The sequence below is a fragment of the Osmerus mordax genome, chromosome 10 (assembly GCF_038355195.1).
Source record: "Osmerus mordax isolate fOsmMor3 chromosome 10, fOsmMor3.pri, whole genome shotgun sequence".
Lineage (NCBI taxonomy): Eukaryota > Metazoa > Chordata > Actinopteri > Osmeriformes > Osmeridae > Osmerus > Osmerus mordax.
In genome coordinates this window covers 11577987-11595025 of record NC_090059.1, presented here as the reverse complement: position 1 = coordinate 11595025, position 17039 = coordinate 11577987, and the positions used below count along the sequence as shown (strand labels likewise).

Below are 17039 nucleotides of genomic sequence, written 5' to 3'. Positions count from 1 at the left end.
AGAATTGCCAAACAACTTGGAAAAACATTTTTATTCCACAAGTTACTACTTCAAATACAACCAGAGAAATATCCATATATGCCTCATATACATTTTACATTCAGTATGTTATACAACTAGTCAATGTTAAATCAAAATTAAGTTTTACAGCAATAGAAATTATTTCTAAATGCCACTTATTTCCCCATGTTCATTTACATCACAGTATAGTATCCTGAGCTCAATTGTTGCAGCTGTGTACAGTGCCCTGCACACACATGGTGTGCTGTACTGTAGAGGTCTGTGTCTATAGGAGGAAATGCTCATGCATGCAGCCCATTCCTTCTCACAGTTTAATGCACAAATGATTTGACCTGGTTAAACCCAGCTGGGTAGCCAAGAATATTACTCAAGTATATGGCCGTCAAAGCCAGACTCCCATAATAACCTAGTGCTAAAGGTTAGACAACAACAACAACAATAATGAAATAACAGTGATGTGTGTAGACAAATTAAAAAGCACAACTATTTAAAATTATTTTCATTTCTTCACATTGTAAATGTTTCCCTTTTCTTTTTTAAACTGTATTTGTTGATGTGTTTTTTAAGTTCTCTTTCTTATAAAAATAGAAGTAGCAAAAGCAAGTACAAAAATAAAAACAACAATATGAAGACCATAAGTGAATGAGTTATCTTCAAGTCTGAAGGCTTTACAGAAAACCCAGTTAGAGTGAGGGTAAAGTTTAGTCCTCATCTTTAGTTCAGTGTAGAGTCTCTACATACAAGGCAGTAGACAGGAATCAATCAGTGCAGCATGTGCGTGTGTAAGAGGCTGGAGCAGAGTGCTGTCCTATGGGTGGGCACTAGGACTGGGCACGGAGCACGGCTCAGCACTGTGGAGTGCTCCTCCTTTCCAGAGTGGATTTGAGGCTCTCGGTGGCATTGCTGCATGACTTCAAGACTTTACCACACCTGCAGGGTTCCCACAGATTAGGCAGCTGTCATAATCAAAGGCTTAGCGACAATACTGCAATTTCAGCACAGCAATGTCTACAAGGCCATCACTATACATCATTATGACATCTACATAACAGTTCTAAAGTTTGAACAAAATTAAAATTCTCTAACTGGTATTGTGACATCACCAAAGGCGTCTAGACAGGCCATGATGCAATTAACAAAAGTAGAATATTGCAAGGGTCTTATGACATCACAATGGTGTCTAGACAGTCCTGAGTCTGGATGCATACCTGGACACAAAGGTGAGCAGCAGGGAAGCGTGGTCTTGAGGGAAATAGTCCTGTTGGACAGCATGCTCCAGAGCCAGCAAGTGACCTGGGAACACTTGCACCTTCTTTGCCTTGCCCTCACCCTGACCACAGAAAGACAATGAGAAAGAGAGTGGATAATATCAGGCTGGCATAAAGGTCTGCTTTAGCTCAGTCTAATCTCATACATAAAATGTCACTTTAAAGTTTTTACCTATTTTAACCAAATTATTATTATTTCAAAACAGTTTTATGGATTGAGAAAATCCTCAAAATAAAGGATATTGAAATTACCACCACAACCCTAACTCAACCAATACACAAACAAGGGTTTGTAATGTCTGATGTAAAACCATAGTCCTACAGTTCTGTAACAGGTATAATAGCTGTGTACTGGAATAAACCTAGAGCTATTCAGGATGCAACATATTTTAAGGGATGTTTACTGCAGCATACACATTAACTTTAGAAACTGTCTGTACTCGGGACATTAATGGTACCTTGAGAAGTCCCATCATGACCAGGAGAGTGGACAGGAAGCTGTAGGTCTGAAGAGAGGAGCCAGAAAAGGCGTTTTTCAACAGGGCGTCTAAAGGACAACAACACTATTAAATGCTTGTGTGAAGTACAAGTTGATGGAGAGAGACAGGATGTGACAATAAGACACGGTGGGCCTTCATATATTTGGTTTCTCACCGATGGTTTCCAGAACAGCTCTCTTGACCTCCGTTTCCTCATTGTAAACAAAGGAGACTTTCAAAAAGATGTTTGCTGCCTTGTCCGGGTCTGACACATCCACCTGGCAAAAAAACCCACAGCGATTTACTCCCACTACGTTCTCACCTGGTGTGGATGGTGGTGGTGGGGTTGTCCCTGGTCACCAGGGGGCCTACCTGCTGCTCCAGAAGCTCCGCCCTCTTCTCCCCCAGTCTGATGAAGCTCTCAGCTGAGGGGGAGCTAAGAAAGGAATGCACCTCCAGCATGGTCTGAAATGATGCAGCAGAGTTTGGTTAAGAGGATAGATTCAGCGATGACAATATTCTACTCTTCATGGTGGGTAGAACATAGGTGACAGGACAAGAGGACAGTGAAACTGCTATGGTATATAGCACTTTGATTGGGGCTTCTTGGTACAGGAATCTGAATGAGGCAGACTTGCCGGGTTCTCTGGCTTGATACGGCTGCTTTCTTCACTTGACACTCCATTCTCTTTTGTTTTTTTGGCATCATCCTCCTCCTCTTCTTCATCCTCCTCCTCTTCTTCTTCTCCGTCCTCATCTTCGTCCTCGTCTTCATCATCAGGCTCTCCCTCATCATCACTACAGAGAAAACACATTCCAAGACTGAATCTCAAACTAATGTGAACAGGTGTACACACAGCCCCTCACAGCCCCTTACACACCTGAGTGATGCCAGCAGGTCTGCTTTGTCCATGTTCTCCAGGGTCTCCTTCAGGGCCTCACAGCCCTCCTCCCCCAAACAGTTACCTGAGAGAGCAAACAAACACAAAACACCAGTTACCGGAGTGAACATGCAACAACATACAATAATCCACAACAGTAGCAGTACATCACTAAAGATTTGTGGTCAGTAGGTGAAGTCGTTTGATATGTTTTTGGACACAGTTAAAATAGTGTAGACTAGAATAAGCACCATTCAGGTCCAGTTTCACCATGTGAGGTTTGTCCTTTACAGCCTGGGCCACCACCAGGGCAGCTGCCTCTGTGATCTCCCCAAAGGACAGGTTCAGCTCCTGGAGGCGGATAATAACACTCACGTGGATACATCCATGTGTACTCGATAGGAAGACACTGTATGCATAACCAATGACTTCAAATGTGCACTGGAAACCGCAGCCGACACACACAAATGCTGACCTGGAGTGTATTCAGGCCCTCTCGGAGGACAGCCGAGAGGGCGATGGCTCCCTCAGAGCGGACCAGACAGTCCCCAAAGTTGATCACTTGAACCTTCTGCAGGTGTCTCAGGGCCTGGAGGGGAGGTGGTGGGGAAACAAGGGAGAGGGTGGGAGGTGAAGAGGACGTACCAAACTAAACCAACACAGTGCTGATTAGGATGCTGAGTGAGCGAGTATACCTGTGCCATGGCCAGTGCTCCTCTCTTGGTGAAAGTGTTGTCGTTTAGGTTCAGCACACGGAGTTCAGGGTTGTGCTGCATGGCCGTTGCCAAAGCTGTCACCCCCGGGTGGTTGATGCCATTCTGGGGCATGTGCACCTCCTCCAGGCTGCCCATCAACTGGACAGAGAGGTAGAAGGAAGAGGATGGGCAAGGAGGCAAGATAAGGAAGATGGATAGAATGTAAAAAGAGTAGCATTTGATACCACAATGTATTTAACTGTGAGATCTTTAAGTGAGATCTTTGACAAGATAGGTAGAGATATAGCAACGTGTGCGAGTGTGTGGGTACCTGAAAGGCCTGGGCTAGGGCTGTGGCTCCCTCATTCTCTAGTCGGTTCCTGCCTGCGACAAATACCTTGAGTCTTAGTGAGGTACCAAGGGCAGAAGACTGCCTAATGCATTCTGTTAACGCTGCAGCCAGGATCTGTCAACAACAATTAAAATATTACATTATAACTCATTAATTACAAAGACACAGGACTATGTTCACCTTTGGCCCCTATGACAGCCTAACCTCAAGTAGAACGAGAATTATTTTCTTGTCATACTGTAAAATATTGAAGAAGGGTAGTAAAACTGATGTCATGAACATACACAGAGAGCCTAGTCTACAACTGAAACCACTTCAAGGAGAATATCTATGTACATCTATGTAGTTTAGGACTATGTCTAATCTATGTAGAGACTGCAAAAATCCACCCATACACAGTTTGCGACTCTCGGCCACCTCACCTTGCCTCCTCCGATACCGATGCCACAGTTGTTAAGGTGGAGCTTCTGTAGTGAGTGGCAAGAGGGACTCTGGAGCAGCGCCTCAATGCCTTTCACTCCGTCAGGACCAAAGGCATTGTCACTCAGGTCCAGTTCCGTGAGTCTGGCCCCAGCTGTTATTATTGCACTGCCTAGGCATCTCTAAGTGTGGAGTGTGGGGGCAGAGACAGAAATCAGTACACAGAACATTAAGTTAATGTGACAGGATTATTATTGGTAACTCTGTTATGGCCCTGACCTCCTTAAATAAATGATTTATAACCAGTTCAGTTATTCACCAATGCTGTGGGGATTTCAGATCGTAGTCGCCCTGTGAACATGTCACTCCAATGGCATCTCTGAGAGAAGGAAGACATAAAGCTTGAATGACTAATTAAACCAAATGAAGGCTTGTATCATTTAAATTACAACCTCTATTTACCAACACTGACAACCGTTTAATATAGTACTTGTGGTATTTAGAAAAGACATAATCACAGACTTGGTTAGGTACCTGAAGCTGGTCTTTTCCTTCCAATGCCTTGGCGATGGCTTGAGCTGCCTCCACTCCCACCGTGTTCCCCTCCAATCGTAGTGCTCTCAAGCCATGGTATTGTTTTATCTCAACCACCAGATCTTTCACTGCATACACAGACAATGAGTAAGATACCCCATTGATTGACAGTTTAAATTAAGCTACAAGGTGTGTGATAGTCAGAGGTGTGCATGATACATGGGCTGTGATGTTACTTAATGAATAAAACGATGTTGAACGGTCAAATAGGGTTAATTTTTTTTACCTGACTCTGCGTTGTCCAGCTTGAGTCCCCGGCCCTTGTAGCTCAACTCTCCATCACCAACATGTGTCTTGGACAGCGCTTCAGCAAGCTGGGCTATCTCCTCAGAGGCCATCTCTAGACAGTACATGAGAACAGAATGATGTAACGTTAAAACGATACATTAACAACCAGCTACCAATTCACTACCTGGCCACCTGTTTTATTAATGTCCAATAACACAATAAGAAGTAGCTAACGTGAGCTACACAAGTGAAAGCAACCAGTTTGGCTAGTTTCAAACGTTCGCACGAACATTGTTATTACCCATCATGTAACTACATGGTGTATACATGTTGATATGTAAAGTTGAAAAAGCCTTACTTTTATTTTACAGTATGTGAGGCAGGTGGCTATAATTACTTTCGTATTCGTCACAACGCTGTCTCCCACTCCCACGCCGCGCGCTTGTTTCTACACTCTGTGACGTTTTCTTCTTCTGCGGTTTCAAACGGGCACCCTCAGGGGTTTGTGCCGCCGTCTGTTGGGATGGAGTTGTATAAAAAAAATACTTTTCAAACTTCTTTATATACGGTCTGTTTTCAACCCTACTTAGTAACCCTACTTTATAGATAAATAAGATGTTGTGGCTGACTGTGTTCAAATGTATGCACTTGGACCACGACAATGGTCACATCAAGGAACTCACACAAAGTATCAAAAGTCCCATAAGAATCAGCTGGCTACACACGTGGCTGGCATTCAACTATTAGAAGTCGATTTACAAACCTCACAGAAGTGTATTGTATTGCAGGTTGTGTATTGCAAGTGCACCACAACAGCCCTGCGACCAAAAACAACAACAGCACATCCTCACACACCCACTCTACTACTTTGTTGGCTCTTTAGGACCCACTAGTGTCCAAGCGCCGGAACAACTATAAACTTGAAGCTGTGACAGCCTTAACAGAGCAGCTAGATTTTTAGCAGTTGTAAAAAATAAACTTTCACATGTTCTGTCCAAATACTGAAACATATCACAGGATACTATGTGTCTGGTCGATTAATATTTGACAGTTCCCTGGACAACTAGCTAGCCATCTACCCTTGATGCAAAGCCGTAAAACAATCTCTGAGAACCGTGTGAGTATCGTAAGCTTGCTTCTAGCTGAGTAGCTAGCTCCTGTAGATTTTTTTATCTACTTTCATACAACCCTGCACACAGTAGCGGCTATGAGATAATCTCTGTATTTCGGCACTCAGGTTTATGAAAGAAATGTAATGTTGACAGCAATGTTTTTACGGATCGCACTGTAGCATTCTTTTTTGCTTGCACTGCTAGCAAATGCGCTTGTCCACTCGGAGTAGATTGCGAGATTGGGTTACTGTCGTTTGGGTTAGCCAGCTACCAGTTGTACATCATCATTTTCATTGCATTTTGAGGGGCTTGAATGAAGTTCAATTGCTAGCATTTGCTGTTCTTATATTTATATTTGCATTGGATCTTTCAGCCTTGTATGTGTGGCTCGTGTGTGAGCTAGGTAGCTAGCGTTTCATCCCAACGAGCAACAGTTAACTAGCCAGCTACGTGGGTCGGCCAGTTTTGCGGTGTGTTTGGTTTTCTTCTTCCCGGAGAATGAATACGCAAGCGCGAGGGCATGTTATGATGACAGGCCTCGGACTAAGAAAGTTGTCAAAAGCTATTGTCTTGTGTGTCACATTTACAACATTTAGACACATTACATACACACCGATATTTCTACTTTATTGCATCATAAATGTATAGTTTAAGTTTACTAGTAGTCTTCTAACAAGTCATTGTATTTTCACCCTAAGGCCATGGATTCAGAACGACAGAAACGAAGGGAGGAGATCCACAAAGCTATGAGCTTTATTCAGTAAGGATGTATTTTCAAAATGCATGGCCTTTTAAAGTTACTTAATGTATTGGTAATAACAAACATGTTCTCTGCCTTCACACACAGACCCATTCTAAACCTCTCACTCTTGTTTACAGGTCCTCCTTGCCATTCCCGGAGCCTGAGGGTTATGAGGTATTATAGAGATATCTGTTGTACATATTAACTCATTAATTATAATAAGACACCTACTGTACATCACAAACTTTATAAGTTCTACAATATCAATCGTGTCCTACATTTACACTGTATGGCCTACGTGTTATCCACTTATTTTCACATTAATCTTACTCTTATCTTGCTCCCATATCTCTCATCTCATAGTCTGATTTTTATTATTCTTTCTCTCAGGCATTTCTGACCCAGTTGGTGTGTAACTTGCTGGACGAGGGCAACATGGTGTTCCGGGATGGGGAGTGGAGGCAGGCAGCCCAGCACTACAGTGAGGGGGTGAACGTGGCGCGCTATGCCCAGGCTGAGGCACTGGTCATCCCCCCTAAGCTGCTGGAGAGCCTTTACGTCAATAAGGCTGCTGCACACTATCATATTGTGAGAGGCTAAATTATTTCAACCGGACATAGATAAGCACTTTCACTAATGCAGTCTAAATCTAATTTAGGAAATCTGTTCAGCTTTAACACCCTGTCTTCTTGATCTTCCCACGTACTGCCTCCATATCTTACCCCCCTGTCCCCTCCTCCACCCGCTTCTCACAGGGGGAGTATGAGCGGGGCGTGCAAGACTGCGACAGCGCACTGTGTGTGTCTGAGGGCAGTCGTAGAGTCCTCTACAGAAAGGCTCTCTGTCTGAGGGAGCTGGGAAAGTTCAGGGAAGCCTATGAGTGTGGCACAGGGTGCCTGCTCACCGCCCCACAAGTAGGATTTCTCATAATGAATCAATCATAACCATGAAAACCAGCTGTGGCTCCATCCACTGCTTGTATTTGTATTCAGTTTCTATGTGTCTTTACAGGACAGGCAGGTGAGTGAGCTGGCCCAGGACCTGGCCAATAAACTGGGTTTGAAGGTCCGCAAGGCCTATATCAGTGCTCAGGTGAGACACAGTTACTGGACCTCCTGCATCTCTCCTGCCAACCACCCTGTGTTGCTTCTTCGCAAAAAATGTGCCGTGTGAATGAAAGTTTGAGCTGTAATTGATTGACCGACGTCGTGGTTGACTTATAAAATAGAAATTAAGTATACCTCAGTGACTATGTATTATGGTGGAGAAGGGTTAGGGTTAGAAGTAGTGTATTTGTATGGTGTCCTTCTACACTGTATCCCGTTGCTCTCTTTGCAGGTGGAATCCACATCACCAGGAGGGGAGGGCCATGGAGACAACTCTCCGCCCACAGGAGAGGTGAGAGTCATGCTCAACAGCACTGTTTGCTGATGCCACTTGATTAAAGTATTAACTAGCTAATTGATGGCACTTTTTTAATGTAGCTCTGCCTTCACTTATTGCCACAACATAGTGATTGATTCTGATGAGCATGTGTGTGGAGCAGTTTAAAATGACCTTGTCTGTGTCTGTTTTAATCCTTTAGACGTCTTCCAACGGTTTAGAGTCTTTAGACATTGGACCAGGTATGGCAACGTACATAATATTGCATATTTAAATATAATCCCATTTGATGTGTCACTTTACACTCTTAATCCTCTCTCACATTGGCAACACTTCCATCCTCTTTTCTCTCCCCCCCCCCCCCTTCCCAAAACCTTTCTCCCCATCTCAGCTGACCTGTCCAGTGCCCAGTGTATCCCTGCCCCTTTAGCCACGCCCATCCCCGTCAGCGATGACCCTGCCACCCCGGTGGTGACCCCATGTGCTGACCTGTCGGAGAGCCCCAGCAGCCAGGGACAGGCACCCATGCCCTACTCCGTGCCTGTCTCGGAGCACATGGACACCATGGAGGGATGCAGCGTCATGAACGACCAGCTGGACAGCCTCCTGGACTGCATCCCCAAGAAAGTCAGTGAGGTCAGAGTGGGATGGAGGGGTGGAGGGAGCAGGAAAGGCAATAAGGGAGCGAAGGATAGAATGGCAGTCGGGGGTTCGGGGGGGTCAGTAGGGATAGAAAAGGGAAAGAATGGGCAAGAATAGAGGGGTTCCATACATGTTTTGGTAGCTGGGCATATATGTGCATACATGTGTTAATAATATCTATCCCCTCCCTCCCTTCCTCCACAGAGCCCTGTCCAGGGCGCCATCCCCACCAACCTCCCCAACACGGCGGTGGGCCTGCGCTCCCCATACGCCTCCAACCTCCCGGCCCCCTCACCCCAGCTACCACCTGCCTACTTCAGCTCCTCCGTCAGCCAAATGTCTCCCCTGGAACCCTACCCTCCGCTGGGTCAGAGAGAACAGCGGGAACAGAGCTCCAGCCAGGTGCTGGATGTCCTGGGCAGCTTCTCCCAGGGAGCAGTGGCTGGGGTTGGGGAGGCTGAGGGGAAGGCAGGGGTTGGAGGGCTGGACTCCCTCTCAGAGTACACCCTGCCTGGTAAGTTACTGGATTGGTGCGATTAGAGCCATGTGTAGAGTTTCAGTTTTCCATTGGTTCATGTCTCAATAAACCAAGGATTTCTTCTAAATTTGGCTTCTGCAATTTCTTTGAGATGGTCGTTTTAAGGCAGCATTTGATTTATGGAGATTCTGGCATAGTATCATAAATAGCGCTTATGTAAAAAGGTATCAGTTAACCAGTCCTCAGCAGCCAGCAGCTGTTGTAAGATCGGATGGGTTTTTGACCTTTTGTCCTTTGTGTATATGTGTGTAACTTTGGGGTATTTCTGTCTCCAGGGGGAAGAATCTCGCATAGCTTCATTCCAGGGATACGCAACCACAACTCCTCTCACACAGTAAGCAGTTTTACGCATGAACACACACACACACGTATACGTACGCACACACATGCACACTCACATGACACTACAGTAAGCCATTTTAAAGAATACACTATGCACCCAAACAAACAATACATCCCTGAAGCAGGACAGTACACTGTATATATGTCAGTATGGATTTTGGGAATGTCCAATAATTAGTTATCATAGCAATATCTTAACAAAAAATCCCCACGTCATGTGTTCTGCCTTGTTAACCCAATCCTAATGTCTGTGTGTGTGGCTCTGTCTCTCCATCAGAACGGTCCTGCGGGCACCAACCTGTCCCTGCTCTCCAGAAACCCCCTGGCCGCCACGCACGAGTTCCGCCAGGCCTGCCATGCCTGCTACAGCCGCATAGGTCAGTCCTGGCTCACAGCCCTGGTTACTGTCCTCCTACTGATCTATGGCCTGATCCCTCCTCTTGCATTTTTAAGCGGTGCAAAAAAACCTTTTGTGGAATTTCATTATGATGTTGAGTTATGTCAGTCAAATTGGCAGTATTTCTGATCACAGAATAGTACTATCAATAGTACTTCTAGTAACTGCTGTTCTATTGAGATCCCATCCCCTTAGAATTAGTCAGTTTCTATGATGTTACATCTCGTAGCTGTGCCTCCCCTCTCCAGGTCCACGGGTCATGGACTACCAGTACCAGCCAGAGGCGGCCCACCGCTGTAAGAGAGACGTTCTGCTCTGTCGCCTCAAGAACACGGACGACCCCACCTGGAAGAGGGTCCGACCCAGGCCGGCCCGGAACAACTTCCTGGGAGCGTTCGTGCTCTGCAAAGGTACGTGGTACAGTGTGTGTATTTGTTTATATAAATGTGCGGTCGTTTGTGTTACAGAAAATGAGCCTGGCTGCTGTTGCAGGTTAAGTCCCACCTGACAGTGGCCAGCCATATCGATGTAACTGAATACATTTGAAACAAAGAGCTTTGCGTCCATGACTCGTCCCTCCGTCCTCCACAGAGGTGCAGGAGCGTCAGGAGTGCCAGTATGGGGAGAACTGCACGTTTGCGTACTGCCAGGAGGAGATCGACGTGTGGACCCAGGAGAGAAAGGGAGCCCTGAGCAGGGAGCTGCTGTTCGACCCCCTGGGCAGCACGGAGAGGCGGGCCCTCAGCGTCACGCGGCTGCTGCAGCTGCACATGGGCATGTTCATGTTCCTCTGTGAGGTAGGGGCTGGACACACACACACGCGTGTTCCAAACACACTCACACTTTCACAAATTGGCAATTCCGTGTGACCCAGTCATATGTACGGACGCCACCCACAGGTGAGCGCCAGTGTCTCCTCCTCCTCTCTCACCCTTCCTCCTTTCTCTCCAGGAATGTTTTGACAGTAAGCCTCGCATCATCAGCAAACGCAGCAAGGAGAACCTGGCTGTGTGCTCCAACCTCACCGCCAGACACCCATTCGACGACAACAAGTAAGCACACCGCTGGATCCATGTTCGTCTCCTAGGTGTTTCTGTATTCCCTAACCATCCTCTTCTCTGTCTGGCAGTGCCATTTGTTGTATCTCATCTTTACAAGCTCTTAGTGGTAAACGTAATTGTCAGATCTAATCTCCATCAGACTGCTGCTCCTCATCAGGCGTCTAGCCTGCCAACCTTCATTCTTCTGTCCCCTCTCTCTCTCTCCTCTCAATTGTTCTTTCTTCCCTCCCCCCAGGTGCCTGGTGCACGTGGTGAGGTCTGCCAATGTGCGCTACAGTAAGGTACGGCCCCTGCACCCGCTGTGCCAGTTTGACGTGTGCCGTCACGAGGTGCGTTACGGCTGCCAGAGGGAGGACAGCTGCTCCTTCGCCCACTCTGTCATCGAGCTCAAGTGCTGGGTGCTACAGCAGGACACAGGTCATTCAAACACACACACACACACACACACATCTTTCTTTATTACACTCAGGGTCCAGATACACAGACTTTGTACAAGGGAACATCACAATGATGATGGAATGACTTATAGAATGGGTATCATCCTCCATGTCTACCTGTGTCTCAGGTATTACTCATGAGGAGATGGTGCAGGAGTCCAAGAGGCACTGGCACAGGCTGGAGCAGAACGCACAGAGGCAGAAGGTGAGGCTGGCCTGGGGCGCCGCAGGGGGCAGGAGGACGGGCCCATCTCTGGAAGCCCATCTCTGCTTTATTACAAATAACTTTTGGAAACAAGAAACTGCGTTATTGTTGTCGTATGTGAACACATCTTTCTTGTTCCATCTCTGTCTGCCTCTCTTCCCCCCTCAGCCTATACACATCCCACACCAAAGCAGTGGTTGTAGTGGTGGAGGAATCGGGGGAGGTGGAGACGGTATGGGAGGAGGTGGTGTTAGCTCAGGAGGATGCCTTGCAGGAGGAGGAGGAAGAGGCAGGGGGCTGAACCTGAAGATGAAGTTTGTGTGCGGTCAGTGCTGGAGAGACGGTCAGGTCAACGAGCCAGACAAAGCACTCAAGTACTGCACTGCCAAGGCCCGACACAGGTGAGGCTGCATCAACCACACAGCTGATACAGGATTACGCTGCACTCAGAGGCCATGGAATGACTGTTATTTCTCTGTCCCCCATTCCCTCCCTATTCTCTCCTCTCTCTCTCTCTGCCCTGGTCCTCTGTCCCTCCCTCCCTCCCCAGCTGGACTAAGGAGCGGAGGGTGCTGTTAGTCAAATCGTTTGAGAAGAAGAAGTGGGTGGTAGTACGACCTCTGCCTTTCTCCCGCACCTACCCACAGCAATACGACGTGAGTGCTCCTCTAGCCCTCTTTTCATTCTACCCACAACAATGCCATGCCTCCCCCTCTCTCTTTTCTCTCTCTCTCTCTTCTCCCTCTTTCCTTGACCTGAGTTTTTCCCGCCCTTCGGTCCAGATGTGTGTGCACGTGATGAAGCAGAAGAAGTGCCACTACATCGGGAACTGCTCGTTCGCCCACAGTCAGGAGGAGAGAGACGTCTGGACGTACATGAAGAACAACAGCTGTAAGAACACCTGTCATGACTCTGCACTTTTTGGACCCATCATCACACTGACCCTCCTCCTTCTCCTCTCCCAATCTTTTATCTCTTCCTCTCTCTTTCCTACCTCCCCTTTATTCTCCACCCTCTTTGTTAATTCACAGTGAGGGACATGCAGCAAATGTACGACATGTGGCTCACGATGACCAATCAAAACAGGCGCACCGATGGATCGCTCATGACCCCGCCCCCAGAGGAGAAACAAGTCTCCATGACAACAGATTACTCAGAGTCCATGGTAAGGGGAGTGGCTGGTGTGTGTGTGTGTGTGTGTGTACACGTATGGACACCTGTAACTGTGTGTGTTTGTGTTTTCCAGGGTGGGAGGCGGTTGTCAGAAGGGGGAGAACTGTAATGGTGGTGGTGTTGGCCTTGTAAGGTAGAACGACAGAGGAGACACTACGCTACCACAACACACTAGCCCCTGCCAGCCTGCTATCAGTCTGGGCACACACACGCACACACCTCTGGGACAGTGTCTCCCTTCCCCAAGCACCTGATAAAGCAATGCCAAACAGGCTCACGCACACACACATACACACACACACACAAACAGACCCATGACTAGATGAGTGTATGTAAGGAATAGCCATTCTTGATTTCAGTGTGAACCTCAGTGTATTTTCCAGCATATGGCAGGTGTTCTAAACTTGACACAGAAGCCCTTCCCCCTACAGTAGGTATCCACTGAAAGTACATGAACCACCAGGCAAAGAGTAGAACTTTCCAGAAGCCCTTATTCCATAGATTATCGCTCTATAAACGGGTCCTTGTTATTTCAAGGGGGCTACATTCTACAACCAAATCCTACCCCCCTTCCCTTCTGGGAATGTAGAGAGAGGGAGGAGAGACAAAGAGTGAATTCTTGGACAAATGTTTTGTTCAACATTTGGCCATGGGAGTGGTATTTGGCTCTATATGTCTGCCATATTGGCAGAGGACTATGAATGTAAAGCCTAACCAGGCCTTTGATGAGTAAGTCAAACACAATACAGTTGTGGAATGTATTTGATCAAATGTAATGATAAACCCCCCCCTTTACAGATGGATTCCGTGGGACAAGGAACACATAAAAAGCCCTACCTAGCCTGTAACCATCACAGACATGTGCTACCCACATTAGATCCATTCATTATGTTATGCACTGAGTGGTCATTAGAATGAGGTAGCTACTGTTGGCATTGGAGGGTCACAGGACTACGGTATTGCAGGTCTCTGTATATCTACAGCCAGAGTTTGAAGTATGACTAGTTGGAACAACGACAAACAAGAAATAAGGGTAAAACCTTTGGCCAAAAAACTAAAGTTTTGAGCCTTAATAATTAACATACAACAAACATATGGGAAATTGACACCTCATTTTTGCAACTCTTCACATTTACTACTGGAAACGCCTGCACCTGTACCAGAGTAAAGGCCTGATTGTGTGTAGCCGGCCCTAGTTGATTATGATCTCTTGAAGAAAAGAAAAAAAAGAGCGATAAATAAAATCAAGGAATTGAATCCTCACAAGATTAAATCTAGTCTGTAAAGAGAAATACAAACTACAAATCATCAAATTTGATTGAGTGATCAAATGATGACAGCTGTACTCACAAGTTAAAAGTGGAAAGACAGAAAAGCATTTGTCATTTTTATCAGTTCAACTGAGGCCGCTATATAAAGAGAAGTTGCCCTGTACACCTGTGCTGGTCCCTGAGGGAACACTGATGGGGTAGTATTAGAGGAGGAAGTGATAAGCATCATATGATGTGCCTAATATACAAGCACACACACTCACACACAAACTCATTCACGTGATGAAAAAGGCATGGCTTGTCTAGCCAGGACTTGTCATGGCAAGCACCTGCAGTAGACATGGGATGTCTGTATTCATGAACGTTATACACACATTATTTATATATATATTTACAGATATTGGTATACTACTAATGATAATTGATAACTTAGCAGTTAAGCTTAATTAAATATAACCTGAACCTTGTGTTGATTACATAGAACCTCTTGTTATTGAGCTATGCTATATGACATGTATCGCTGATCTAGATGACTATAGTAATTATTTTGCTTCTGTGAGGGCCATTCCAGGGGCACATGCTCTCATTTTGTGGAGACTGTTTGAATTAAAGGGGGGGGGGGGGGGGGGGGGCAGAAGATTGCAGAAGATAATGCATCCCCCTCATCTGTATGAGTCAAGTCTTTTTAGTTAAGGCTAGAACAACAAACTCTACTTTTCCTATAAATGCTTTGGGAAACCTTGGGAGCCTTACATACCCTACTGAACACACCTGTTTTCTTCATTTGTAAACCAATCAAATACAATATGGGAGGAAATCATGTATGAACGCAAGGAACACCAGCTAAATAAACCTACCCAGACTGTTAACTGACAGAATAACTGTCTAATCAGAATAGTCATAGAGGGGTGAGTGGGAGGGACTAGCACTGGAATGGCCCAGGTATCTGCTTCATTGAGGGATTGTATAACTGCTACTACTATTATTATGAAGAAGATGATGACGATTAGGATTGCTATTATGAAAATGTCTATTCTCCCATATGCTATTGATATACGTATATGTTAATTGCTATGTATAACTCTCTCTTTATATGTATCCATGTATGAAATATAATACTTTACAGTAAATGGGCATCTATGTATGCAGGCAGGCAGGCTCAAACGGGAAGACTGAGCACATCAAATCAAAGCTGCTAACACATTGTCTTTGTCTTAAAATCCCGTAGGCTGTAAAACATAACTGTCCAAGTATAACCGCCACTAGACTGGTAAATAATTACAGACAGTGGGGGAATTTGTCAGACTTGGATGTCCAGTTGTCTAATGTGAAGGGGATTATTAGAGTACATTTGTGTTACAGGTTGTAATACCAGCTTTCTACAAGGTCAATCAGTTTTATAAAAGAATGTTTGATTCATGTGCATAGCTGCACCTGAATACATATTCTCTCATCAGGGCTGAAATACCTGCAATGTTAATGTCAGTGATGACAGCTCACATTGTACCTGCGAAGACAGATCATGATCAAGAACATGCATAGACGCCTGTATACGTCAGTATAGCGCCTTATTCAGTATACCTAATATAAGATGAAATATATATCCCTATTGTATAATCCTACTTTCTCTATATATGATACATATACTGTATACCTATAATGACACTTAGACACTCTTATAAGGTATTTAGATAAGAGGAGTTGGCAGAAGGTGTTTGTAGTTTTCCCTGGTTGCTGTCTGAAGAGGTCAAAGGTCAGTGTCTGATGTAGTAATTTGCATATGACGGCTGAGGACTACACGTTCTCTGGACAAGTAGAACTACTTTGTCCAATTGAACAGTTCTAAGAACCGATAACATTGGTCCTAAACCGGATCCTAATTTTACCTTCTTTGCATTTTCTGAGAGGTTAAGATGGGTGTAAGCAATGCATTAAGTTTATTCACCATTGGCTTGTTATAGAGTTGCCACCATATCGCTTCTACTTGTTCAGTCTGCTCAAAACTCAGCAAGTGCAGAGGGAGATGAGGCTTATGGGTAGACTTTGGACTGGATGTTGTTTCTGATAATAGAACCTTTGGCACTTCAGTCTGCATTATTTGCAACAGACATCTGTGAGAAAACAAGGTGGACATGGAGGTAGAGATGAGAAGAATTCAACTGACAGCAGCTGTTGTTTCGGAGACTCATGATTTTAGTGGAATATTGCACATCTAATTGTCCATACAATAGTTTCAGCCTTGTGGTTGGAAGAAGGCTTGAGAGTCTCACTTTAAATTTAGTCCTCAACTTAATAAAACAGATGCCGGTAAACTCTGCTTACTCCTTGTTCATGTTGATGCCCTACACTAAGACTGTGCCTCACGCTCCTTACGAACCACAGTGTATTTACATACAAACATGCATACAAACACACGCACACAAACTGACACAGAATTAATACAAATCCAGTTTACCTTCATGGTTATTGATCAATACTGATTAATTAGCAGCTTGAAACCAGGGTTTTAAGAAGTGGAAAAAATAAGGCCTCTTTTTGTACTGTATTTTTACATTCTGTTGTTTTTCTGACTTTCCTTCTACTCTTCCTCCCTGGTTGGAAGTGAATTATGATCACAAGTGGACCAAATCTCTTGGAAGCGTTTAAAAATAAACAGTTTTCGAAATGTTTTGTTTATTTCACCCACAATTTTCTTCAAGAAAAGTTATATAATTATTCATCTGATGGTAGAAATGATAATTGATGATCAAATGGTTCACGTCACGTTCGCTGACCTGTCCACCTTCTACTGTTTTGAA

The 17039-nt window shown here is 45.2% G+C and overlaps 2 protein-coding genes across 3 annotated transcripts; one reads left to right on the top strand and one right to left on the bottom strand.

Annotated features, from left to right (window-relative positions):
• Positions 1 to 24: 24 nt before the first annotated feature.
• On the bottom strand, positions 25 to 5387 carry rangap1b (Ran GTPase activating protein 1b). The gene is made up of 16 exons (XM_067244735.1): positions 5297 to 5387; positions 4937 to 5050; positions 4651 to 4778; positions 4436 to 4495; positions 4119 to 4298; positions 3676 to 3810; positions 3345 to 3503; positions 3125 to 3238; positions 2901 to 3000; positions 2650 to 2734; positions 2407 to 2566; positions 2141 to 2233; positions 1944 to 2046; positions 1748 to 1836; positions 1230 to 1351; positions 25 to 951 (listed from the first exon to the last, which is right to left on the bottom strand). The coding sequence occupies exons 2-16, from the start codon at positions 5046 to 5048 to the stop codon at positions 867 to 869; spliced, it is 1725 nt and encodes a 574-aa protein (XP_067100836.1). The 5' UTR covers positions 5049 to 5050; positions 5297 to 5387; the 3' UTR covers positions 25 to 866.
• A 472-nt stretch (positions 5388 to 5859) lies between these two features.
• zc3h7bb (zinc finger CCCH-type containing 7Bb) lies at positions 5860 to 13845 on the top strand. Of its 2 annotated transcripts, none has more exons than XM_067244690.1 (22): positions 5860 to 6055; positions 6749 to 6810; positions 6930 to 6966; positions 7183 to 7380; positions 7548 to 7706; positions 7804 to 7884; positions 8131 to 8190; positions 8378 to 8417; positions 8567 to 8802; positions 9022 to 9331; positions 9631 to 9689; positions 9975 to 10074; positions 10343 to 10504; positions 10686 to 10891; positions 11046 to 11146; positions 11391 to 11572; positions 11721 to 11797; positions 11966 to 12198; positions 12348 to 12453; positions 12580 to 12688; positions 12829 to 12962; positions 13044 to 13845. In XM_067244690.1, the coding sequence occupies exons 1-22, from the start codon at positions 6023 to 6025 to the stop codon at positions 13077 to 13079; spliced, it is 2721 nt and encodes a 906-aa protein (XP_067100791.1). In that variant the 5' UTR covers positions 5860 to 6022; the 3' UTR covers positions 13080 to 13845. The 2 variants fall into 2 exon arrangements, with proteins under 2 accessions (XP_067100791.1, XP_067100790.1); XM_067244689.1 differs by having other exon boundaries at positions 8567 to 8811.
• Positions 13846 to 17039: the final 3194 nt, after the last annotated feature.

Bases quoted from the DNA above. Each gene is read 5' to 3' on its own strand.
- rangap1b (XM_067244735.1), bottom strand. From the start codon at position 5,048: ATGGCCTCTGAGGAGATAGCCCAGCTTGCTGAAGCGCTGTCCAAGACA. The intron at 4,496-4,650 runs GTACCTAACCAA...TCCTTCTCTCAG, and splicing joins AAGGAAAAGACCAGCTTCAG to AGATGCCATTGGAGTGACAT. The intron at 2,047-2,140 runs GTAGGCCCCCTG...TTTTTTTGCCAG, and splicing joins CGGAGCTTCTGGAGCAGCAG to GTGGATGTGTCAGACCCGGA.
- zc3h7bb (XM_067244689.1), top strand. From the start codon at position 6,023: ATGCAAAGCCGTAAAACAATCTCTGAGAACCGT. The intron at 7,707-7,803 runs GTAGGATTTCTC...GTGTCTTTACAG, and splicing joins GCCTGCTCACCGCCCCACAA to GACAGGCAGGTGAGTGAGCT. The intron at 12,454-12,579 runs GTGAGTGCTCCT...CCTTCGGTCCAG, and splicing joins CCTACCCACAGCAATACGAC to ATGTGTGTGCACGTGATGAA.